Genomic DNA, 25,060 nt, shown 5'->3' with positions numbered 1-25,060 from the left:
ATCGTATCGCTGGTGATAGCATCGTTGGTGATATTATTGCTGGTGATAGTATCGTTGGTGATAAATAAGTATTGAGGATTGAAGTAAATACGCCAGTACTCTACATCCGAATACTTTAAAGAGTCGAGTTGTGTCTTCATTCAATATCCGCTTTTGTCCCGCTGCGTTATTTATCTCTCCAGTCGATACACCTACTACATCCTCTTCTCCACTCTCTCCATTCTTCCCCGTCTTTTCCCCCCTCGTCGTCGTCATCATGCATCCTACCTCCACCTCAACTAAGCAGATTGCGGTATCCAATACATTTGATGAGAATCCGACTTAAACGACGAGAAGAACAAAACTGTTCGGATGTCGTTACGGTAATCATTCAATATCGATGATTTTTTATCCAGACTGCTCGTCTATAGCCTACGTTTTCGCAAATATTACATTTGAACTGGAAAGACAAGTTCCACATGAACCCCAATCCTCTTGAGGAATCATCACTATTCATTGAACTATTGCATAAAACAATACAATTGCATAATTATGTACCTATTCCAATACATTCACCTATTTATCGTCTTTCATACTTACAAAAGTAATCTAGAGATCAAGATCCAACCGAGTCTCGAGATTTCAATACCCCTGAGTACCTTCGCTTGTCCCGAACTGGAAGACGTGGTACACATAAATAAAAGCATGACATTACTTTCTCTAGGGTTTCGACAATTATACGTAACGAGGGCCAACCCCAAGAAACCCAGGAAGTCTAGGTAATCCGCAAAGGTAAGCGTGCGGGTAATTAGTAAACAAATAACACTTCGTATCAGAATCGCTCTTGAAAACTGAGAGTACAAGTGTACAACTGCTATTTTTCTTCTTTGGGTGAAATTCGTTCTTATTGCCACATATTTCAATATCCGCAGATAAATTTTACTATTTTTACTGTTGCTAAAATTAACAAGTGTACATACTGCTATCAATACATATATCACCCGCTCTTTAATCCATTACCATCAGAAATTCATGGATGGTGCTCCTGAATCAGTTGTTCTCTGGCATCCGGAAGATATCGGTCGAGATCTCGCAGGTCGGGTTTTGAATCAAATTTATCAATTCGGGGGCGAACATTTGCGGAGGCTTCATTGTCGTAATTTGTTCCCAGTCCACAGTCCCTACTCCCGTAATAACTCCCTCTAGAGCTGGATTACATGTTTACCTACACGATGCAACGCAACAAGGGGTATGGGAATATGCTTATGCAATGGGGGATGGGGAAGGCGGAGAGAATGGGAGTAGAGGTGGTTGTGGAATCTAGCGAGATGTGCTACTCCCTCTATAAAAAGTTCGGTTTGAGATCTATTGAAAAGATTGCTGTGGATATGCGTGTGGATAATCCATCCAGTATATGGAGAAGGCTCGAATCCGACTTTGACCCGGTGCTAATTTGGTGGGTGTGGAAGCCTCGCGATGATATTTATGTAGCTGGAAAGACAGAGCTATCATGGGTAGCTAAGCGTCCCGCGTGATCTTTTGATGACTTGAGCTTAGATTCTAGTAGTATGCATATGCTTCCGTGAAAATTTTATTATTTTTGAAATCTCAGACTTTGTAGACTGCGGATAAAAAGCATTAAGTATGAACACAGAATATATTTTGACAACATTAGATTGAGAGCTAGATAATCGTGTACATAAATGGTAATACTAATACTAATAATCAGCTACTGAAAGACAATGATATCTTTTCAATCACTCATAACTAACAATCTCAAGGAGTTTACACCGAGTTTATAAATACGGTATTGATAAGAAGTAACTGATAATGACATGAATTTTAGTGTCCAAAATTGTGTGGACAAGGAGCCAGTGATCCGAGATCTTCAACTACACACTTACAATCCTGTTTTTGATATCACACTCGTAACATAAGTTATTGAAGCATGTTTTCGCTGTCGCTTTGATATTATTATCATTCACTTGATACCGGCTGACAACTATATATAAAAACCAACAACACAAACTTAAACACAAAAAAATCAAGTTTTGGTAACCCCGATTCGATATTGTAAAATCAACAAGTGATGTACTAATAATATATCTTCACCAAGTCTGGCTATCAATCGTCGGTAATGATGTCTCTTCTCTTACTATAATGCGTCACTAGGTTCACAGTCTTGTCTCTTTATACATCCCCCAGATCGAAAAATAAAACATTTCTACTTGTAGAAACGACTACCGACAAATAGACCAGTAGTTTTCATGCAGAAAGCGGTGTTTTATTTATAAGTTAGGATAGAATTGTAGTCCAAGCGAACGGTAAAGAAAGCTTGGTAACTATAAAACAGCTTGGTACAGTTTCTTAATCTGTTTTGTTACAAACCATCTGGCCCTTGGACCCAACAAGAGATTCTAGGATCCATCGTGGAAATCTTTGATTTTGTTTGAGTATATATTCTCACCACGGAGATCGGAAGTTTCTCTGAGGGACTTCTAGTCTTCTCGTCTCGGCGGTTTGGCTGTTACGAATAAGTTTGATTTTCGGCTGTGAGTTTTTGTCATTCAAGGGGTAGAACAAGTGTTGGAAGGAATTGACAACATGCTTCTCAATTCCAACAGTGACGTGTTTGCAAAGAATCGGATACAGAGTGAGCCAACTTCTAATAAGCTGGGGGATTTTTTCTCCTGATACACGCGGCGGAAATACTAGCACTGAATTGTCGACATCCTGATACGATTAGAAATGTTAGATTTCTTAGCTGCAGGATAAATCTCTGATCCAAGATCCTCATCGTTAATATAGGCGCTGCTTTGAATTCAGTAATGTAGACATAGACAATATTGAGTATTCCTGTCACAACCTAGCTAGTCTTGGTAACTAATATCATATTTTCATTTCCTGTAGATATTTCCTCAGATCAGGCCAAAGAGATACCCTGGGGTTCATACAAAAAGACTCACCTGATAGATTTAGAGGTTATTGCTCGAAAAAAAGAGGAATATTCACAGTGGGGGTGTGATCTTGAACTTTGCCGAAATTTATTCAGTATTAACCTCAACTGCAACTCTGAGAAGTGTAGATCGTAAGTCAAAAATCTTATATGCCAGCTCACGGGAACAGTTCAGGGAGGAATTTTCACTTTCGATGGTGCTTATGACTTGCGTCATATATATCTCGCTGTCATTTTCAAAAACACAAGTCTAAATAAAAGCTCCAAAGATCAACCCCCATGTTACATACAGTGTGTACTCTAAACGCCGTGACTCCTAGAAGTTTGCAAATGCAATGCTGAATATCATCCTGATGCAAGTGCCCTTCTGTTTATTTGGTTTGCTCGAGAAAAGCTATTACCAATTTTCAATGCCTTTATGCTGCTCAAGATGGTTTCATCAGCCAGCATCCGAGGAGGGATATGTTAATTCACTTGGGGCTTAGAACTCAGATCAAATCCCCCTTCAGAACTGCACGTTCTCAAGACTTCTCTATAAATAAGATCACATAATTTCCCGTCAGATATCGGCAAAGAATGCTTATGTTGACCCTCGGGCTTTTCCAAGGCTCTGATGATTATTCGTTCCAGAAAAGATGTTGTTATGACAGTCTTAATGAAATTGTAAGCTCTACAGACGATTCAAAGTTCGCAAATAAATGAAATCGTGTGAATTTGTCGTCGATTTTAGATCTTGATTGCCGTCATTGCCATAGTGAGGGTGATGGAGGAAAGGAGAAGTGAGTTTTTGGACAGCTCGGGAGTTAAGGAATGTTCTCGGCGTTTTCGGGTCATCTCTGTAACAGTTTTTCAAATCAAAATCTTAGCTCTGTAATCGTTTCTCTTGAAGCTCATAGATGAACTGGTGACTTTTTAGCTTATATGTCTCGTTGTGGTGCATTTACTTGTGGCGACACTAATCCTAAGATCTGGACAAAGTCTCACTGTTATCTGAGCCTTCTCATACTCTCATTCATGTTCTCAACATCTAAGTATACGTTGGATACCGAACCGCTTGAATAAAACCCCGAATTCTATGTTACTTGGAGATGGTTATGTTTTATTCTCTCTGGTGAAGGGCCTAGAGATAGAAAATAAAAGCATTCGAGTAGAGAGACAACTGGACTTAATGGATAGACAGTTATGTGTGATAATGTGGTCAACATCATGCGAAAACATGTACTCACTGTCATAAAAACTCGAATTCATGACTGAGATGGATTTCCTTGAACCTCTTCGGATAGCGCGTGAAACACCGTAAGTGAATTAAGTTCTCTCAAGATATTTCTTCAAAGCTTGTATCTTCCATACAAACACAGCCCTTGTCCATTTCTGGGTCATCAGGAAATACTTTTGAGATGCCGAAATTATTTCAGCGAGACTTTATATTAATGCATATTCTTCGAGTCACCTTCTATTCTAAACGGAATTTTAATGAGCTTAGAATTTTAAATGATTCCCCGGCCCACTATACTTTTGGACACGAGTTCTAGATATAAATAAGATACCAGAATTTTTAAACGTCGGCGTCAAAGGTCTAAGGAACTTTGGGGATGTGATATGAGAACATAGAGAGAACTCTGGTAGGCCCTGCTCCCCTTGGACCATACTTACTAGGGGGTTGAAATAGATAGGATTATGAAGCTACAGGACACGTTCGAGACTGAGTCTATACGCTTTACTTCAAAATTGCCGTTATATCCATTGTTGTCTATACGGGAATTCCATCACCGGATTGGATAGAAGTAGCTGATAGGATATGAAAGTTGACAATGAAAATAACGCATATTGCATAAAATGTCCATAAATCTTGGAATTCGGGAATTGATAATAAGCGGAACTAATGACTAGATACTAGAGGCCACCTATATGTGCGATCCGAGTGTCTTTATATCTTCAAGTTATACCACTTCCTCGCTATTTCTAGTATCTTTCCCAGTCACGCCACGTATATAAGTCGATTTACTGGTGGAGCAGTGTAATCAAACCCGGCAGAGAAACTTTTCCAACGTGACGAGAGCGAATTTGTGGCCCAATATTATGAATTTGACTCTTACTAGATAATACAATCTTATAAGGTGCGATTCTATAGCTAAGTAATAATCTTAGACCTCTCTTATGATATTACTCAAGGACAGATCTTAAGTGCTGGATATTTATCAGAATGACAAACGAGATATAAAAGTTCAATTGGGAAACGTACTTTCAAAATACCCACATCAACGCCAGCCTCTGAGATGCAACTCTGACTAAACGTAGCATCTGCAAGCATTTTCTTTCTCTTTTGGAGTTCCACAATTTGCTATAAGTTGTTAGAATATCACCGTAAAATCTCACCAGGTGCTCTCATTAAATCCCGTCTCAATGGAAGACATAAGATGGGCAAGCTTACCTCTTCAAACGAATTGTGCATCAAATATCTGATTGTAGTAACTTTACGCTTCTGACTAATTCGATGTACACGACAGAGAGCTTGTTCTTCAATCATTGGGTTCCAATGTGGTTCGAGAAGATATGCTCTGGACCCAGTAGTAAGATCGAGACTGTCCATGCCCATTAGTGGCTAAATACTAACATTTGTAATAGATATAACTCACCCTGCCCCACCACAAGTGACTGAGACAAGAATTACGCGGACAGTATCTTCGTTTTTGAAAGCACCTAAAGCCTCATTTCTTCTGGAAAGGGGCATTGTCCCATCAATTCTTGTGTAGCGTATTCCTTGATCACTCAGCATCATTTGCACAAGGTCAAGTGTTTTAGTCCAGTATGAAAACACGACACTATCGCAAATTAGTTTCTGAAAATACTCTTTGGGTCTTATTGGGATTTATCAACCTTTTCTCGGCATTCTTGTATTTCTGGAGATCTGCTAAAAGAGCATTGATTTTTGTCGACATATATTTGATAGAGAATTCAGTATCTGTAACTGTTGGCAGTGTCACAGATCCCAAATCTTCTGTTGTACCGGGAAGTTTTAAAGTGTTACTCGAAGACGGGTCACAGTTGTCTCTTTCTTGGAGAATGCATTGTTCGCAGAATGGCTGTCGTTGAATATCAATACCCGAAGGAAAGGGGCCACCAAAGACCTCTTCCTGTAGATAGTCGCCGCACATGGAGCAACAAGCAACAACTTCAATTCCTTGAGAAACCACATGATCTGTAGTAGACGTAAGCTGTAATATACCGTGATTGCAGATCAGACGTAAGCGGTTGAGTAATGATAACCCATTGAAGATTTTTCCATTCTGGTTCCCAGACGAGATTGCTCTCTCGATTAATACTCTCGCTCGCACTTTCTCAGCCTCATACTTCTCTCGTTCAGCCGGGGTAAAGTGAAGATGGTGAATCTCGTCAACCCGTGATGGAAGTTCAATGACTGTCTTCGTACGACTGATGGTAATGGCCCGTACAAGTGTTTTGAGTCGTAAAAACCCTTTAGCATCAATAGAGGAAGAATTCTTGAATGGCGTTGTAATCTCTTCTCCAAAGGTTTTTGTATCGGAATAAGGATGAACGCGCAGAAACTTTACAATGCTAGCAAAATCCACAAGTTTGTTCTGAATAGGAGTTCCGGTTATCGCCCATCGTCTTGTTGCTTTAAGAGCACAACAGGCTCGAGCTAGCTGGCTCTGAGGGTTTTTGATGATATGAGCTATTGAATTTAGATAAAGGCATGAAGATTTATGATATGCCTTCCCTCACCTTCGTCTAAAACTATGCGATGCCAAGTTAAAGAATATAAAGATTCGTCATCTTGATGAGCGCTATGATGCTTCCAAATTGCCGCAATAGTGTGGTATGTTGTGATAACAACATCGAACTGTCTGAGGAAGTCTATGCTCTTTTTGTTATGGCCGTGGTAGATATAGCATGCTAGTGCTCGCGGTACAAGATGTCTGGATAGTTTAGTACTGCATAAATCTAGCACGACTGCAAAGACACATGCCATGCAACTTCGATTTTGGATATATGTGCGGAGACTTACAATCGAAATTGATGCTCCCATACTTGAATCACTATTCTTGTGTTAGTATTGTGAAATTAACTCCTCTGCCATGAAATGGAACATACATGCTGGAGGCACAATAAGTAGTGTAGCCTTTGAGGTATTTGAAGGGCTCAATTCTAAAGAGCGAGGATAAGCTTGCATTAATTCATAATCTAAGCAAGCTTGGTTTGAAGCTACTAAAGATATCATGGAGAGCGTCTTTCCCAGTCCCATATCATCTGCCAGTAGGCCACCTCGAAATTCTGGAGGAGCTTCACAAGTGCTGCATCCGGTGACATTATTTACGTAACTAATAGCCTCAGTCAACACAGAAATTGATCAGAAGATTGCGGATGTGTACCTTAATCGCCCCGAAGTATCACTTCGCAGACTCCATATGTCAGAAGCTGTATCATCAAAATTCCAACCTTCTTCGCGACGCAGCATGAAAGTCAGAGCTTGCTTTTGATGCCTATAATGAAGATTCTATAAGCCCCTGTAGATAATGCCCTCATGAATGTGCTAGTAGTTTACCTAAATAAGGAAGTCTCCACAATTTTTGGTGCCTCGGTCTCTCTCAAAGGAGTCCCCCCTTCCATTAACTGCGCTAGAAGATCTGGCCCGGATTTTAATTCCTCTATATCGTGGTATCCGGGAGCCAAGATGGATAAATCTGTCATTACAACTTCCTCTGTGTCTGGGGTCATAGCATGAGGATTGCGGTACGGGACGCACCGCTCACACCCTAGTGTGTCTTGGAGATACATCTTTCTGATTGATAAGTACTCCCCTATCTTTTCAACAAAACGATCTGGACCAAAAATAATCACATTCAAAAACCACAGTCCGCGCAATTTATCAGAACGTTTGCTCATCTGTCGACTGTGTCCGCTATGGTTGAATTCAACCTGTGAATGGCAGTATAACTGCGTTGTGACCTCTGGAACACTTGCCAAATCCTTTAGGATTTGGGCCGCTGCAAAGTCTGATATGTCGAAGGTAGTTGAGTGATCATCATCACCCGAGGAAAGATGATTAGGACTACGAAATTTGACAGGTATAAAATTCGAATGGATCTCTGAACTGCATAATTTCTTTACGACGATGTTGTTTAACACTATATTCTATTAGGATTTTTTGGAAAGGGCCTTAAAGGTGTTTTAATTCTTGTTTACCATCCCATAACAACATTCATATACTTCCTGTCCAACGGTTCCTAGGGCATTCGAGTTTTCAACGGGAGGCGAGTAGAAACCCTTATCTACTCTGATCTCGCTCTCACGATTCCCAGAATTGTCAACCCGCACACGCTTTGCTGGTCGTTCTTCGTAAGACATTGTCAAGATCGAACACTTTGATGCGTCTAGAGGTATGCTATTCGTAAATTAAAGATGCCACAGCAGTGAGCAGCGAGAGAATTAAATGTTGTAGTAAGGTATGTTGACTGTCAATTTAATCATTTCCGTAACAGTTATATAGCGGAGGAAGTAAAATAAGTGTTCTGGTATAAGATTTAACTGAGTCGGTCGACTTTTCCGAGCAGTGGAGGTCCTGCTTGCCAACTGTATCTGTCAGCACCATTAGCGAGCCAAGTAATCCCTGCAGCATACTACGCTGGAGATAATCGACGAATGAGAAGGTCATCGCAAGTTTACACGTATGTCCAGCCTCCCTGCACCTTTTAGCTAAGCCTCCATGCGGTGCAACTTAACCTGCATCACGGAAGCCTCGCAGAACGCCTTGAACTCCATTTAACTAATACAAATACCACGAGGGGCGTATGAATTCTTCGATCGCTTTCAATTTCCTATAGAACGTGATTCTTCGACAGAGTAAATCATACTGCCATAGAGACTCCATGGCGAGCCCCCAAAACACCATTGCTGGTGCATTCAAGAGGCTCAAATCTTCAATCTCGGAACAGGATGCGCATAACTTCGCCTCAACAGAGTTAAAAGATGTGTGGCTGGCTGTTCGCGAGATCGATAGCACACAAAGACAACGGCAATCTGGTCAGAATTTACGCCGTATCGAACCTTTGTTACGAGGTGTTGAAAAGTACTCGAAAATAGTGGACGTTCTATGCAATGGAACTCCTTACTTGTCGTTCATATGGGTTCGTACCCTTCTACCTAATCGAATGAAGAAGAAGATGATGATGATGATGATGATGATAATTATTACATAGGCTCCAATTAAGCTTATGCTTCAGGTTGGTATCCATAGTTTGTGTTCAGACTTCAAGCTTATTCTGTGGTAGATCGCGAGTCATCATCGTGATATTTTTGAGGCCTTGATCTTAGCATATGTTGATATTGGTGAAGCCTTACCACGATTTGACCGATATCAAAAGGCATTTGATAACAACGTCGAATTTCAGCAATCCCTTGCTACAGTATATACTAACATACTAGAATTTCATCAACGTGCTTACAAATTTCTTCGACAAAGAGGTAAATAGATTAATCTAATTATGTTTACTGACACTAAAGAAAGAATGTAGCTTGGCATGTTATCTTTCTTTCCTTTTGGAAGGACTTCGGGAGCCGATTTGATTCCATCATCAATTCTTTAAAGAAACATCGAGAATTTATCGACATAGAGGCTGTTTCATTTGATATTGTGGAGTCAAGAGAGTCACGAGCTAAGATGCAAGACGACATACGGCTGAGGCAGAAGCGAGAGTTAGAAATGGTCGAAGAGAATGAGAAAAATGCGAAAGCTACTCGTTTGCAGCATGCTATTGCATGGTTTAACCTTGATGGTAAGGATCAGGAAGCTGTGCATGACAGAATCCACAAAAAGCGTCATGATAAGACGTGCGAGTGGATGGCCAGGGAACATCAGTTTAAGAATTGGATGGAGAATAACACAGAAGATCCGTGCCTGTGGCTTCATGGCAAGCCGGGATCAGGTTTGCCCCTATTTCATAAAATTCGAAGTTAAGGATATGGCTAATTTCATTACCCAAGGCAAGAGCGTTATATGCTCGTACATAATCCAAACATTGATAGAGAGGCCTGGATTGACTACATGTTACTATTATTGTGATAGTCGCAGCTCTGGCAATGTCTGCCAGCAGATCCTAAAAACTGTTGCAGTTCAACTTCTTAGACAGCACCATGAGATTTCCACTCTAGTTGCCAATGAATTCGTCTACCGAGGGGTAGACTGCACAATGACTCAGCTCAGAACTTTAGTCCCACAGCTTCTACAGACTGTTGCATCTACAAGAATCGTTGTAGACGGCTTGGATGAATGTTCAAAGGAAGATCAAAAAGTGATATTGAAAGAACTTCGCAGTATTTGTATTGGTCCAGCGCTGCAATGCAAGATTTTGTTTTCTAGTCGAAAAGAAGCACACATTCGCCAGAAGCTTCTCAAACAACCACACATCGCTCTAGACAGCCGCCAAGAAGTCAATCAAGACATTCAGTCTTACCTAAAATACAAAGTCTCTAAACTTGATACTTCTGATCAGGACTTATTAAGTAGAATCGAAAATACTTTGATGGAAAAGGCGAATGGTAAACCAAGTTTAATGTCATGAAACAAATAGCGATACTAACTTCGTTAGGTATGTTTTTATGGGTTCGGCTAGTTTTAGGCGAACTCAAATTTTGCTACAGTGATGAAGCATTGGAAAAGACAGTCATGAGCTTACCGAAAGGTTTGAAGGCAGCGTAAGATACCACTAGTTATACCAGAGCATGTAATTGATGTCTAACAGGTATGGCCGTATTCTTGACAGAATCATGGATCCTAGCAACCCTGAGACGGCAAGATTCATGGCTATTCGTATTCTGGAATGGATGGCATGTTGTTATCGAGTACTTAAGAACTACGAAATACTTGATGGAGTTGCAATTGATCGTTCAAATTGGACTCTTACGTCTAAAACAAAAATCGGAAAAAGAGCATTGGATCTTTGTCGCCCTCTTATAGAAGATGGCCCTGCAAATACAGTCGAATTTGTGCATTTCTCAGTAAGAGAGTAGCAAGCCCCTTAAAACTCTTAAAAATGTAAGGATGATGTGGCTGACTCCTTACAGATATCTACTTGAAGAAGAGTATCAAGAGAAGTTGCCATTTCTGTCGCGTGAAAACGCAAATCTCAGCATCTCATTCTCTTGCATCGCCATACTGAATTCCTGCGACAATCTGATTCCGAGCAAGTTCACGGAAGCTCAGAGGGCTGTTGTTGCTGTAAAGGGATTTCATGGTCTGCTCACGTATGCCATTACATTCTGGTACAAGCATCTCCTAGAATGTTTTCAGAAGCATTCTCAACTCCCTGCAGAGCTTCTGGATCAACTGCAATATTTGTTACGCTACAGGAAAGAAAACATCACACCAAAAGACACAAAAGAGGAGATGAGACCTGTTATCGAAAATCAGAGTTTACAAGGTTTGAGTCATTTGCCTGAAATTAGACAGTTGATTTTAGATATTCTTGGATTTAAAGCCCGGTCAAAGTTGCACTTGGAGGCTGCTTTGGACAAATCTCCGGAAAGTAAGTTCAACTTTCGAAATTCAATATCTGTACTAAAATTCAGCAGCAATCTCAACGGATTTATGTGAAATGGATCCAACTCATCTAAGTGCCATTGGTCTCCATTTTCAACGAACGATCGAGTCTCTGCTGGGAAGCAATGCTTTGACAGAGTTTCCTAATATCAGTCAGAGGGATATCCAAATTCTTCGAGAGACTTATGGTGCCTCAGTTTTCCTATGCCGATATTTAAATTGTGTTCGCAATGTTGATGGCTTCGAAACTTCTTCTCAACGGGACAAGCACGAGTCACATCATCAACGTCGGTACCAATGCGCACATCTTTCGTGCGCTTATTACACGAGAGGATTCGTCACCCGAGCGCTCCTAAACAAGCATAATAAAAAGTATCATTCCCCTAACATGAACGAAGAGTCGCCCAGCCTTGCAGAAATTCTTGCCACCAGGACAGAACCCCTTGTTTCGGATGCATTCCAAATGAATAATAAATCTCCAGAAAGCGTTGTGGCCTGGGAAGATGCATCCCGAAGGAGCCAACCATCGGTATGCTCATTACATATAATTCATTTCTAGTTTCACTACTAATCTTCGAATAGTTCGATGCAGTGGTGGAGTCCAATAATCCTATGAATGTAAATTCGGATGTTCTTAATGACTTCGACTTTGATAGTTTCTTGAATGATACTGCTGGTGTTGCAGATGATAATTTTAATTTTGATCCTTATCTAGGAGAAAATGAAATTAGTGATGATATCTCTACACATGATGAACTGAGAAACTAAAGGAAAACCAATAAAGTAGAAATTATAGCTATTAATAAAGATTTAAAAAGGAAGTTAAAAACAAAGCTTCTAATTTATATTTAATAAAACTGGCTAATGTAGTTAATATAATTGGTTATATATCTTAAAAAACATATAAACCTTTACAATTGCTCTCATCTTAAAATAAACTTTTAATTATTCAATAATAATAAAAAATGAAAATAAAATTCAATATTATAATAAAACTCTATTCCTTTTATTTTCCCCTCAATCTTTTTATATAAATAAATTAGAAACCATAATAATTTAGATTCCAAAGTACTTTATCGTTTTTGATAAATATCAAAATATTATTATTATAGAAATTCTATCATTTATCGAATTAAATAAAAATCGCTCAAGGAATTTAAATTTTGATAAATGTAATATAATATTGCATTTTAATTCCAAGTTATATTCTTTTCGTTCTAATATTTAAAATACAAATCTGATTACTTATTAGGTATTTTCTTTAAAAATTCAAAAGTTCTTTTTAAAAATCGAGTTCATGTTTAATTAAGAAAACATAAATTCTCAGGGTAACTAGAGTTTTCTTCAACAATAACTACTACTCTGAAGTTCATTCACCCAATTGCCATCAATTAAATATACTGCTGTTTAATATTTCTTATTTGAAGTTCCACATATCTAGATATACACTTGATCCGATGCTTTTCTGCATCACATTTTAATCGTCCCTCCCCTCACGCTTTTGGCTTCTCCTTCAAATACCCTACACACCATTCCACCGCTGCTCTGTACCCATAGACGCCCAATCCACAAATAACAGCTTCCGCCTTATCACTCAAAAAACTCTTGTGACGAAATTCCTCCCTCTTATGCACATTACTAATATGCACCTCCACAAATGGAATATCAACACCAGTCAACGCATCTCGCAGCGCTATGCTATAGTGTGTGAAGGCACCAGGATTTATAACAATAGCATCGGTGCCATCAGTACGTGCTTCGTGGATACGATCGATGAGCGCACCTTCCCAATTAGTTTGGAAGGATAGAAGTGTGACGGAGGGTGTTAGAGAGGAGAGATAGGTGGTGAGTGAGGATTCGATGGAGGCGAGGGTGTCATAACCATAGATGTGGGGTTCACGGGTTCCGAGAAGATTGAGATTTGGACCGTTGAGGAGGAGTATCTTTTTGACGGCCATTGTGGTGGTATTTGGTTTGAGATTTGATTTGAGGTTTCAATTGATGGTTTGGAGTTGTGTATTTGTTTGTATGGTAGTGAGCACGAAGTAGAATTGAGATGCATGGAGAGAGAAAATACAGATTACTTAACCTACGCTATTCAACGGAATTGCTTTCATCCATTCTTGAAGCTCGGATTACTATGCCGACTGTACCAGTAGTGACTTGCATTTCCACTGCTTGAGGTTTGTGTATTTTGGTGGAGGATTTGCACAGAGGTTGATTGCGGGGAATAAAAATGGGTCTCGGATAAGAATTTACCCCTCGCCTCAACATTGTGGGGGTGGAGAATACACCCTTTTTGATTTGTGAAGTCAACCTCATTCAGACAGCACTCTTTCCTTGATGTAGGATCTCTTCTAATAGACAAGAAGCTTGCAGAATTTCACCATCCTAATCCTAAAGAGATCACGATTCACCCCAAGTACCACAAACAACAAACGACGGTCCCTGTGGTATCTACCCATGAGTGAATTCACTACTCACCCAAGTAGCAAATCAGGTATTTTCCTGTCTGTTGATACTTAAGGCATTGCTCTTGCAACCGACTGAGACAATTACCTTCAGCTACTTTGCAACCGGTCTAAATAAGGGTGCGTCCAGAGCTCGAAGTTTTGGTAGTCCTTCTTTGTCCTTCGCGTCGCGTCTTCTGATTCGCGATGGCATATTTCGAGGCTCAAGTGAGCTTTCATCTAATTCTATCTAAAGAGAATTACAGCAAGATTTTCTTATTCGTCTGAATATCATGACAAGTGTGGTGGCAAAGTTGCAGATTGACAATACTCATATTTTCCACGTTCGATCTCTTCGAGTCGAGTCCCTTATCCATCAATATCCTGTTGTTTCGTCATTCCCTCGGAGCGTGATTTTTATTAAGATCCAAGCCTTCGAGATTAAAAAGAAAACGAAGTGACACTTACCCACTTTCCGTCCTCGATCTGTCCGGGTAGATTGATCCTTGAGTCGTAGGTAGATCGAGGAGTATTTATGCTGTTCTTCTACAAAGATTTCACGCGAGTGAGCAAGTTCATATGCTCGAGCAGGATAACATGATCTGGCTCATTTACATGGTAACCCGCAAATACTATATGCCTCGTCTTTTGTTACTTAGTGAATCGTATCTTGCCGGGCTCCAATCAAAGAAATTCCACATAAAGACTCCAAATGGAAATATGAGCGAGCTCTAAGGAAAATTTCGCATGTAATGGAAATTAGTCTGATGGCTACCTAGGTAAGCTTCATCCTCTATTCAGTTCCGCTTTTCTAGGACCAATAGTGAGCCCTGGAGCGAATGTGCAAGAACCGATACAATCTATCAGCTGTGGAGTGATAATGGCAGGCGCACTTGTTATCATTCTGTAATTCTGTAATGAATCCCATTATTTTTGCTGTCGCTCAATATAAAACTCTCTCGGTTGATACAGAGAGAATAGCTCTAATAACAACGTTGGATGAAGATCAAAGCTGGTGTACTGCTTCGTTCATCTATACCGCGCCAAATCACACCATTTCATTCATGCACCAGTGGCTATAAAGTGACATGATTTTTAGTTTTTGCAAGTGGACAATTTTTTGCAATCATGAAACAGACAGCCCGCAGCCCGGAGTTTATATAGAAATTCCTGGAGCCGAAACTTAAGGAAAAATGCCCTAGCTTCAACGGTTGAAGCATGCTCCACATAAGTGCATGATTCCCTCTACGTAGACTTAATAGTGAATCACCGCAAACCGATGAGTACCACATTGATCGATGATAGCAGTCTTGCCGGTCCGAACTTACGGTACAAGGGAACTTCTCATCTCAGGACTTTGTTGCAGTATTGTGAGAACAGCACTACTAGCCGAACTGGGGCAGCAAAAAGAGTATATCTTCCTAGTATAGTCTTGCATTCATATGATTCAACTTTTGGTGTTATTGATGAAAGTTAATGTCCAGATATCAGTCCAAGATTTCATGATTGCTCTCCAATGAGAATAGATTTTATCTCGGGGAGATCGGAATATTTGAAATGCAAGGTTTTTCTCACTATTAAAGATTCAGATGTGGCAGACAAGTAGTCCCCCTCTTGATGTTTAAAATATTTAGCTGGCAATGTGAAAGATTGGAGTGGTGACTATATAGGTGCATGGAAGATGGAAGCTAAGCTTGCAAATACATTTTTTTACATTTAGTAAGTACCTGAGATTATTTGGATGAGCTCGTAGTACCTGAATTTTAAGATATGTATCGAGCAAGTAGTGATTAGCTCGCGAGTGTGAAAATATGACAGTACAAAATGCAGTAGCGAATCGACAACAAAGAGAAATATGGGCGGCAAGTATCTTGTTATTTCCAGACGATCTACATCTAGCAACTCAGGTCAAAATGTCTCCCTTTTCATCCCACACATGCCATCTTACGATTACCAACTGAAATGCTTCAGGTTTCCTGTGTCAAGTAAAGAAATCTCATCTGAGATTACCCAGCCGGATAATTGAAATGAGCAGGAAGCGGGAATCAATGACACTAAATCAACCCCGCATTTGGCGAACTCCATAACTATGTCGATTCTGATCAATATTCCTCCGTGCTGTTACACAGGAGGCTCAGTTATATGTGATCTCGGGATCCGTGTGGGACTATATTTCCTACGGATGCCAGTGTTATCTCCAAAGTTCTTCTCGACGAAGCAACTGACCACAATCTTATAGGTCAAAATATGACGTTTCTCGTCGCCAGTTAATTCAGAAAATATATACACAGCCAGAGATGAGTTTCGAACTTGCTGCTCCGCCAAACACTCCAGATGATCGGGGTACAATAGGTGTTGCTCTCTGAGACTTTTCATGCTCGAATGAGAAACATAGTATAGAAATCACAACCATCATTTACATGAAATCACTGCTGAGAAACATTCTTTTTGAGTAGGTAATCTATACGCCAACATTTCTGTTCATTATTCATATAGAGTAACCTTAAAAAATACAATAAACAGTCTGCTAAAATCTCTGGTATCCTGCCCTCTTTTTCCTTCTCCTCCTAACCCGAAAGTAAAATAAAAATATCTAATAAAACTACACAATATCTTTGTACATCGTACTGCGAGACGCTCAATCAATAAGCCTTCCCAATCGAAGGGATAAAAGGTCCCTTCCCTTTCCCCCGCTTCGAACTCTGACTTCCACCACCGTCATAAACACTCGGACTTAGCGTCATAATACTGGTATCACTATTTGTATAAGCATGCGTTGGTCTCGTAACCGCTGCCGGGTTTGATTTAGGTAACGGCGGTGGTCTTTCATCCAACGTGAAAATAATTTCTTCTCCTTCCTCCAAATCTCTTTCAGTCATTTCTCTCGTGGAATTTCGTATGCTATCTTTTGAAAATTCTTTCGATTCGTAAGAAGAAGAAGAAGAAGAAGAAGAAGCCTGGGATTGTCGATAAGAAGGCATCATGCTTCTCAATCTCTCACCAATTCCCATACTCATAACACTCCTCGCCCCACTTCCTCTCCTTTCTCCCGCCTTCTGGGGTACGTCTCTGGGAGTAAATAGAACACTAATACTCTTACTACTCCTGCTTAATCCACTCTCACTTGCTCTGAAAGATCGTTCTCTATCTCTCCGCCCTAATTCCGCTTCGGCCATTTTCATCTGGTAATTCATTTCTGCGATTTCCTTTTCAATGTCGATTATATCGTGTGTAGAATAATTATCTTCATTGCCTCTTTCATAATTTCCTTCTACATAATCTCTGTTGATGACTTCTTCTTCGGGTTGAGGGGTGTATCGTGAAATGTATTTTTCGTTCGGGTAAGAGGTTGAAACTGAGGAGTGCTGAGTGGCGGGATAATTGTATGATGTCCCCGGATGTGGAGTTGTATAATTCCTTGGGCCCTTTTCCATTCCACCACCACCATAGTATCCATTTCCATTCCTATTCTGTGCATCCCTCATCTCATTCTCACTTTCCTTTTCCCTCTTTAACCTCCTCCTAAAGATAAATCGATAAACCAAAACACTCACAACACCAGTCGCAAAACTCGTCCCAAGGATCAATACGACCGCGACCGTCATCGGCAAAGTTGTCGCTTTCGAGAACTGTACTGCCGTCGTTGCATCAGCCAGCTGACTCGAAATAGCCCATGCACTCTCTGTCGCCGCAGCACCTATCGCTAATGCTGCTGCTTGAGCACTATTTGTTGCCATTGCTGCCGCAGAAATAAGAGATGCGGATACTGCTGCGAGTTGTGAGCTGGCGCTTGCCTGGGCGCTTATTACTTCCGAATTTGCACTTGCCAATGCTGCCGAGGCGGATGATTGAACTTCAGCAATAGCACTAGAAGCACTAGCATCAGCAGCGGAGATGCTGGCTTGTGCCATGGAGATGCTGGCTGCAGCGGCCGTGCTAAGAAATATCAATTGGTCGGAAACGTTGGATGCGCCATTTGAAGAGACAGCGCTGGAGGATGAAAGGATGTAGCGATTGCATTCTGGAAGGATTGTGAGAATGCCTGCGATTTGAGCGAGTTTGAGGCCTGGTGGTGTTGTAACTTCTGGTTGAGTTGGAGAAGTAGGTGATGATGTGACAGTTTGAAGAGTCGTTGAAGCAGTAGATATTGGTGCAGGTTGTGGGGTTCGACGAAGAAGAGAAGCATTGCATAGTCCTGTTCCTGTCGCGAAGACTAGGAGGGAAAATTGAGTAAGGTGCATGACGCCCTCGAGTGGTCTGAATTGACAATTAGCTTTGATACTCCGACATCTTGACATTTGTATGGGATATGAATGAGATCTTACCTTAGTATACTAAAATTCAGCTACATATGTGACCAGCACCATTCCAATCCATCCAATCTACTCATTAATTCTTTTTTTCTGTCCGGCAGTTCTCGATTTCAATACTCCATTAACATGTATGCCATACATCAAAATATCACAACCACATCAACCAAAGTGACAGAAATCGCGGGGGGGGGACAAAGCATACAGTAGTTGAGGACGCGTGCAACCTCCACACCTACGAGTAATCATTTGGACATGCATAACGTACACGGTTGGATTTACCTTCCCGCGATCATCTAAGGCTAGATTGCGCGTTTCATACCAATGGCATTCACAGAATTTGCCTTGTCAAATGGTCGCAAAAATGCAAACATGCAATGGTGATGTGAGAACTTCGCATCTTGGTTACCACTAGTCTGTGCGCGAAGTGTTTGGGAATGTCGTCCAATCGGGACTCAAGGTAGAATCTGATGAAGAACTATTTCATATGATTACAATTTGATTGTACCCTTTATAAAGCCGGTTGTTCATTGATTGTCGAGGAATATGTCATTGAGAGCTTGTTGTAGACATTAAAAAGAAGACTTCACTAGAAGTACAATTCCAATTGCTCAAGTTGGCAAAATCTAAGCAAACAGATATTCAAAATATCTACAAACAACCCCCGATCCGAATCTTAGTCTAATACAAACCTTAATCCCCAGCCAGTTCCCAATCCACATTTCTTTTCTCCTTATGCACAACAAATTCACAATCAGGGTACGAAGTTTCGGGGTCAAGGTTCACGAAGGAAGTAGAAACACGCACGGATCTCACTAGTGCGACGTTGTCTCGTCACGAAGCGAATCATCATGTCCAAGCCCCTGGGACCGTACTAAACCACAAATTCAAGAATCATTCGATGGTTCTTTACTACTTATGGAAAGGAATTTGCGTATCTTTCTCGGATCATCATGCCGATATTCTTCTTCTTTTCTTGGGATGGAGAGACATGTGAACTTCATGGTGAAAAAGATTGGATAAATACTTTACCTGCTTGCTGATTTTTTTTATTGCATGATTTGAAAAGCTTGGATTATTCCTTGTTCCATTCTTTTGAAATGAACTTGAAATTCAGAAAAGGGTAGAAGTGCATTCTTCGATTGCCAAGTACGCCTTGAGATCCCGTTGTCGCCGCAGTCTTTGTCTGGGGCGTTTAAAATCGCCTCATTTCATGTCGCCACAGCTTCTAACAATGGTAATAATCAAATGCATTATACCTACCCATGTTGTAAGCTTTCGACTAAGCCCACCGAAAAGTTCATCAGTCATGATAGTGATAATAATATGAATCGTCTCTCCTGCTGTACTGAATGTTATTTAAACCCACCGAAAAAGACACCATCAGTCATGGTAAGAAGGATATGCATCATTTCTTCCCATGCTCTAAAATCCCAACGAAATCCAATCAAAGAAAACCATGCAGCAGCTTTGAGATCCGAACAACATCGCACTTGTGGCAAATTGTAGAGATTTGTAGAAACATGCACGATAATAGCTTACTCCTCTCGAGGTCGCTTTAGTGGATTTGGCATGTTCAACCCTAATGCTTCTGTCGACTCCGTTTGTTTAAAAGGTTTAACTGGTTCTTGAGATTGATTGGGTCTCTCCAAATCTTCTGTAACGTCTGGTTCAAATGAATTCTTAACATCGTCTGAAACTTTTGGCTGAAATGGCTTCACTTCATCCGCTGCCTCAGATGGCTTCATTGGTGAATGTGACTGTTTCAAATCCTCCAGAATAGTCGGGTTATCTGTTGATTCCGATTCCTCTCGAAAATTTACCTCCTTCAATTCTTCCGACTCCTCCAGAACATTCGGTTCTTTCGGCGCTGGTCCTGCATCCGATTGTTTGGAATCGTCCGATTTTATTAGTTTCTTCGACTTCTTCGGTTCCTTGAGCTTCTTAAGAGCAGATTTATGTCTTCTACCATGTCCAGGTATACCGTTTTCATTTTTCGTATGCCACCGACAGTCTTCCTTATGGTGATCATTACCTCGTTTCTTTATCATTTTGAAATCGGCAAAACAACACCAGCAAAATTCGGAGAGGCAATAATCACCTAATGATTAATAAAATTTCTCAGTCAGTCTATGACATTAAATTCATAACAGTAATACAATAGAAATCATACAACATACACTCACAAGTCAAATGATCGCAACCAGTTTTCTTCTGGATTCTCATTCCACATTTTGGATTTGGACAAAGTTTTGTATGCTCTGCAATCCATGCTTCAGAGGCTGCTTCTTGTCGAACTCTGGCTTGATTGAATAGATCAAATTCTGCGCATGTGAGATCTTCGTGCCATGGAAGTTTGTGAATGAAGCATGTCTTGAAACCACATGTAGTGCATGTCATCATTGGATGATCGGGTCCTGTGTGTATTTGACCTGATTCACATTTAGGACTGAGGCAAAATGTAAAGTTTGGGAGGTGTTGAAGAGACATATTTAATAGTCTTCTTCCGTTTCTAGAAGATATATTAGTTAGTTGAGTGAAGATAGAGGAGAAGAGATTATCTTGCCTCTCCAAAACCTCCGGCGAGGCATACTTTTTTATCTCGGCATCAGAAACCTTCTCTTGACACTCAGGGCATGAAACCTGATTTGATGCCCTGGTTTGAACTTGATCATTAATGTGCTTAGTCAAACATCGACTACAGACCGCTGGATGGTGTGCACACGTGCTAGTTATGCGAGTTTGTGGAAATTTTTCCGGTGTTAGGTTTTCCATACAAATCCTACACTCGTCGACTACGGCGAAGATGATATCATCGTCATATTCCTCGAGCTTTGCTTTCTTGGCTGTTGGCTCGTCAATGCTTTTCGGGGTAATCGGTGGCTGTAATACTCGAAGGTTAGCAGTCTTACTAAGGTCTTCGAACATTGACATGATATGAAACCTCGGATCGAGTGAAAAGACTTACCTTGATAGCATCACCTAGCAAAGCTGCCAGAGCTCTATAAGTACCTTCACCAGCAAACCAGTTGACAAGTGCTTCTTTTTCTCTCTCGCCGATAGATTTCTCGAGGTCGACAAGCTTATGAAGTGTGTTTTCTTTTCTTTCATTCCCATTGACTTGGACGTTATAGCGACGAAGCAGACGTCTCATGTAGCTTGTTCGATGTTTAGAAGGGGAGCAGCCAAAGATCAAACCAGGAAGGTCTGGATGTTTGGGATCTGGTGCAGTAGTCATTGCTTCGGATTTGCTGTAACAACAGCAAGAGTAACTTCTTGGTGGCGCAAGTGAAGCTTCAAGTCGAAATAATGGCGAGTAATGATATGTGAGCAAGTCAAACTACTTGTAGCGTGGTCGTAGTTAAGTAAAGTACAAAGTGTAGAAGAAGAAGAGTGGTGATTCAAATAGTAATAAAGCGGAGAAGTATTTCAGGAAGTAGATGCAGATGAATTAGTGAATTAATAGAGATATCATGCGCCTCCTCCTATGTTCTCCACATTAGTGAAATGGACCTTTAGTTGAAGAGATACGAATCATTTATACTATAATTTGCTGACACTTTTAGGAAGATTTTGACCTCGGAAGAAATATTTGGAAAATATAGTTACATCTCTACTTGAATAGATTTTTGATCTCCTGTTCAACGGATAGAGTCAAACAAGCCACAAATCGAACCCTATGAAATGGGTCGAAGAGACATAACTTCTAGAGGATAAAGTCACCGTTTCCAAGTACAAACAAGCGTCAAAATCTTTCAAGTCCAATACCTCAGTCTATGAGCCTGAATTGCAACCACAAACTCAACATTCATACATCACCCTTCGGTGAATCTCAGTGCGAAAGCTCATTCATCAGAGACATCAAGAGTCCCGTGTGAATATCTTAACTATAGCGCACCAAAAGTCTTCAAACAACCATGGATAATCATCAATGAGCAAAAACAACAGACGTCCGACCCTTACTACAGGCATGTATAAGAGAGAATGTGACAATACCTTCTCATGTTTTGAACTTCAATGATGATTGTCTACATGCTAACAACCAATCCAAAGATTCACATCTCATCAATAAAACGTTTCACTTGATTGAAATACCCATCGCTGGACAGCAAACAGCCACACGCAGTAATCGCCAACGACAAGAATATTCATTTCGATTATCTCCAAGGAATGGCAGCAAGATTCTTTTGACAGATGAAATGAATCGCATCCAAGATATACATTTGCTCTTAGAATTGAATATAAAACAACAACAAAAAACAACAATGGCAATACCGATCAGAGCACTTTCAATGATAGTCCTGATATCAACAGGGAGCGGAGTAGAGAAACTCGGCCGTTTCGATCCCTCTCATCCCACGATCATTTTCGTCTTGTATCATTCCAATAATTCATCCTTTCACTACCTAAAACATCGTTCGGTCTCTCAACACGGCAGGAGAATCGTTTGATAATCACATGGATGGTCGTGTTATGTAATCCTAACGGCCGAGACGACCGCACGTTCCGATATTACAAATGGCGGGACCCATAGAGCTTGAAACCTTTGAAAGGGGGGACGTAGTATGATCTACCTTAACTCAGGTATTCAGGAGAAAGAAACAAATACTCAATCCCTTCTCTCAACCATGTGGGGAGACGCTCAAGTGAGTGTCGTCATAGACCAGAGTGTGTGGGGTCCAGTTCTATAAGTCAAAGCTAGGATGACATCGAGGTAGTACTTCACATCCAATCAACCTCAAAAAAGCTATATACGACATCACGATTCTCTTCCTCCTGCTCCTTCTCCTGCTCCTTCTCCCTTTCCATTTTCTCCACTACCATCAAAAATCATCAAATATCCCCTCCATCTCACCCATAAAAATGAACGGCCTCAAACCAGCCATATCCTCCATGTCACTGGGTCGCGCCTGGATGCATTCCATGCCCAACAAACTCTCCGCCGCATCCAACCACCACATCCTCGGTCTCGAAATCTTCTACGAAGATCTCGAACATCTCGCACGGACGGAATCCAACACCGAGACGCCCTCCCCAGAAGCTCTTCTCCACGCTGCTTCCACCATAAAAGCGCTATGCGACGCACGAAACATCACCATCATCTCGCTGCAACCATTTTCCTTCTACGAGGGCTTAAAGGATAGACAGGCCCACGACGAGAAAATCGAGAAAATGAAATTCTGGCTGCAAATCGTGAAGATTCTAGGAACAGATCTCATCCAAATCCCCGCAAACTTCTTACCCGAAGATAAATTAACTGACGATATGGAAATCATCATTTCGGATCTACGAGAAGTCGCCGACATGGGCGCGAAAGAGCAGCCCACCGTGCGCTTTTCCTACGAGAACTTATGCTGGAGTACATTTTTCGACACGTGGGAGTCCGGATGGGAGATTGTGACGAGAGTCGATCGAGAGAATTTCGGGTTTGTTTTGGATACGTTTAATATTGCCGGGAGGGTGTATGGAGATCCAGCATCGAGCGATGGGAAAACTGAAAATGCAGAGAGAGCGTTGAATGAAAGTTTGGAGAGGCTAGCTAAGACGATTGATGTGAAGAAGCTTTTTTATATCCAAGTGGTTGATGCGGAGAAAATGCAAGAGCCGTTAGTCAAGGGCCATGAATTTTGGGATGATGATCAACCTGCGCGAATGAGTTGGAGTAGGAATGCGAGGTTGTTTGCCGGGGAGAGTGAAAGGGGGGCGTATTTGCCGGTTGAAAAAGTGACTAGGATTATTGTTGAGTGTTTGGGTTATCAGGGATGGGTTAGTATGGAATTGTTCAATCGGTCGATGGCTGAAGAAGGTGAAAATGTCCCGGATGAACATGCTAAGAGAGCGGAGGCTTCTTGGGAGATAATTAAGAGTTGGATCAAGTGGCCGAAAATTGGTGAGTGAATGGTGAAGTTCTGGGCAGAATACAATCGTTTCTGGAAATGGTGAGTGTATTCTATTTGACGGGTGCTCGCGGTGCTGAAGCAACTCGCATAACTATGATATTGAACATAGGCCTAAATGCATGAATAATTATATAAGATATACATAATATACAAAACAGCCCACAAGCGCCGCATAGGAACCTACTCCGTCTAATAATCTAGTCGTTTAACAAAACACACCCTTCATCGCCCCAACCAAATACGAAGCTTGCTAAACTAATCAATAACATCCTGTCGAACATAAATTCGCCCCTCAATCACGACTCTAAACTGCAATCAAGCATTTCACCCCCAGTAATTCCCCTTCACAATTAATCCCACGCCACCACATTCTATCTATCCCGCCGTAAGGGGAAGGAAACCATCACATCCGCCCCTCCTAACAAAAACCAACCCCTCACAATCACAAGCCCTATCTTCCATATCTCCCCTATTCACAAACTAATCATCATCCCGCCTCCACAAGTTACAAATCTCATCACTTTCAGCAAATTCGGCAAATTCAACTCATCTCGTCTCATCTCATCTCACTACACAGCACAGCACAAAATCATAATAAACAGAACCACTCCACTTCTACTTCTTATTACTCACAAACCATCATGCATTGCTATCAATCTAACAATCGATAAATTGTCACAGACATGAAATGAAATGATGAGCTACATAGATATGGATTTCCTCGCTTACGAGAATCGGATGGGTTATATTCAATACATACTATACTGTTTTATTTCGTCTCCAATTTGTGGTTATGTAATCGAGGTTTCCCTCGTTGTGATGGATGATAGATACATAGATGTGAGTGAAGTGATGTGATACATTCATTACCCGGTAAGAAGTAAGAAGTGAAATGCTGAGTTCTTGTT

At 40.9% G+C, this 25,060-nt stretch overlaps 6 protein-coding genes across 9 annotated transcripts; 2 read left to right on the top strand and 4 right to left on the bottom strand.

The window, feature by feature from the left end:
• Positions 1 to 4,785: 4,785 nt before the first annotated feature.
• On the bottom strand, positions 4,786 to 8,493 carry BCIN_09g06590 (hypothetical protein). Of its 2 annotated transcripts, XM_024695313.1 has the most exons (11): positions 8,141 to 8,493; positions 7,500 to 8,082; positions 7,327 to 7,437; positions 7,049 to 7,275; positions 6,963 to 6,993; positions 6,680 to 6,873; positions 5,813 to 6,629; positions 5,572 to 5,757; positions 5,367 to 5,517; positions 5,178 to 5,276; positions 4,786 to 5,122 (listed from the first exon to the last, which is right to left on the bottom strand). In XM_024695313.1, the coding sequence occupies exons 1-11, from the start codon at positions 8,154 to 8,156 to the stop codon at positions 5,099 to 5,101; spliced, it is 2,439 nt and encodes an 812-aa protein (XP_024551108.1). In that variant the 5' UTR covers positions 8,157 to 8,493; the 3' UTR covers positions 4,786 to 5,098. The 2 variants fall into 2 exon arrangements, with proteins under 2 accessions (XP_024551108.1, XP_024551107.1); XM_024695314.1 differs by having other exon boundaries at positions 7,500 to 8,493.
• Positions 8,494 to 8,686: 193 nt separating this feature from the next.
• On the top strand, positions 8,687 to 12,394 carry BCIN_09g06580 (hypothetical protein). 2 transcript variants are annotated; one of them, XM_024695312.1, is made up of 10 exons: positions 8,687 to 9,081; positions 9,154 to 9,177; positions 9,226 to 9,418; positions 9,469 to 9,879; positions 9,938 to 10,492; positions 10,543 to 10,648; positions 10,696 to 10,951; positions 11,018 to 11,478; positions 11,525 to 12,021; positions 12,075 to 12,394. In XM_024695312.1, the coding sequence occupies exons 1-8, from the start codon at positions 8,824 to 8,826 to the stop codon at positions 11,027 to 11,029; spliced, it is 1,815 nt and encodes a 604-aa protein (XP_024551106.1). In that variant the 5' UTR covers positions 8,687 to 8,823; the 3' UTR covers positions 11,030 to 11,478; positions 11,525 to 12,021; positions 12,075 to 12,394. The 2 variants fall into 2 exon arrangements, with proteins under 2 accessions (XP_024551106.1, XP_024551105.1); XM_024695311.1 differs by having other exon boundaries at positions 10,696 to 10,959.
• Positions 12,395 to 12,855: 461 nt separating this feature from the next.
• BCIN_09g06570 (hypothetical protein) lies at positions 12,856 to 13,702 on the bottom strand. The gene has a single exon (XM_001553220.2). It carries the CDS (start codon positions 13,448 to 13,450, stop codon positions 12,986 to 12,988), a length of 465 nt encoding a protein of 154 aa, XP_001553270.1. The 5' UTR covers positions 13,451 to 13,702; the 3' UTR covers positions 12,856 to 12,985.
• Positions 13,703 to 16,406: 2,704 nt separating this feature from the next.
• On the bottom strand, positions 16,407 to 18,538 carry BCIN_09g06560 (hypothetical protein). Its single transcript, XM_024695310.1, has 2 exons — positions 18,268 to 18,538; positions 16,407 to 18,199 (listed from the first exon to the last, which is right to left on the bottom strand). The coding sequence occupies exon 2, from the start codon at positions 18,181 to 18,183 to the stop codon at positions 16,585 to 16,587; it is 1,599 nt and encodes a 532-aa protein (XP_024551104.1). The 5' UTR covers positions 18,184 to 18,199; positions 18,268 to 18,538; the 3' UTR covers positions 16,407 to 16,584.
• Positions 18,539 to 19,448: 910 nt separating this feature from the next.
• On the bottom strand, positions 19,449 to 21,745 carry BCIN_09g06550 (hypothetical protein). Of its 2 annotated transcripts, none has more exons than XM_024695309.1 (4): positions 21,221 to 21,745; positions 20,819 to 21,135; positions 20,433 to 20,764; positions 19,449 to 20,353 (listed from the first exon to the last, which is right to left on the bottom strand). In XM_024695309.1, exons 1-4 carry the CDS (start codon positions 21,488 to 21,490, stop codon positions 19,791 to 19,793), a joined length of 1,482 nt encoding a protein of 493 aa, XP_024551102.1. In that variant the 5' UTR covers positions 21,491 to 21,745; the 3' UTR covers positions 19,449 to 19,790. The 2 variants fall into 2 exon arrangements, with proteins under 2 accessions (XP_024551102.1, XP_024551103.1); XM_024695308.1 differs by having other exon boundaries at positions 20,439 to 20,764.
• A 1,090-nt stretch (positions 21,746 to 22,835) lies between these two features.
• On the top strand, positions 22,836 to 24,316 carry BCIN_09g06540 (hypothetical protein). The gene has a single exon (XM_001553224.2). It carries the CDS (start codon positions 23,116 to 23,118, stop codon positions 24,148 to 24,150), a length of 1,035 nt encoding a protein of 344 aa, XP_001553274.2. The 5' UTR covers positions 22,836 to 23,115; the 3' UTR covers positions 24,151 to 24,316.
• The last annotated feature ends 744 nt before the right edge of the window (positions 24,317 to 25,060 follow it).

Source organism: Botrytis cinerea, chromosome 9, assembly GCF_000143535.2.
Source record: "Botrytis cinerea B05.10 chromosome 9, complete sequence".
Taxonomy (NCBI): Eukaryota; Fungi; Ascomycota; class Leotiomycetes; order Helotiales; family Sclerotiniaceae; genus Botrytis; species Botrytis cinerea.
Note: the sequence above shows the minus strand (reverse complement) of the source record. Positions and strands in the feature narration are given on the sequence as shown.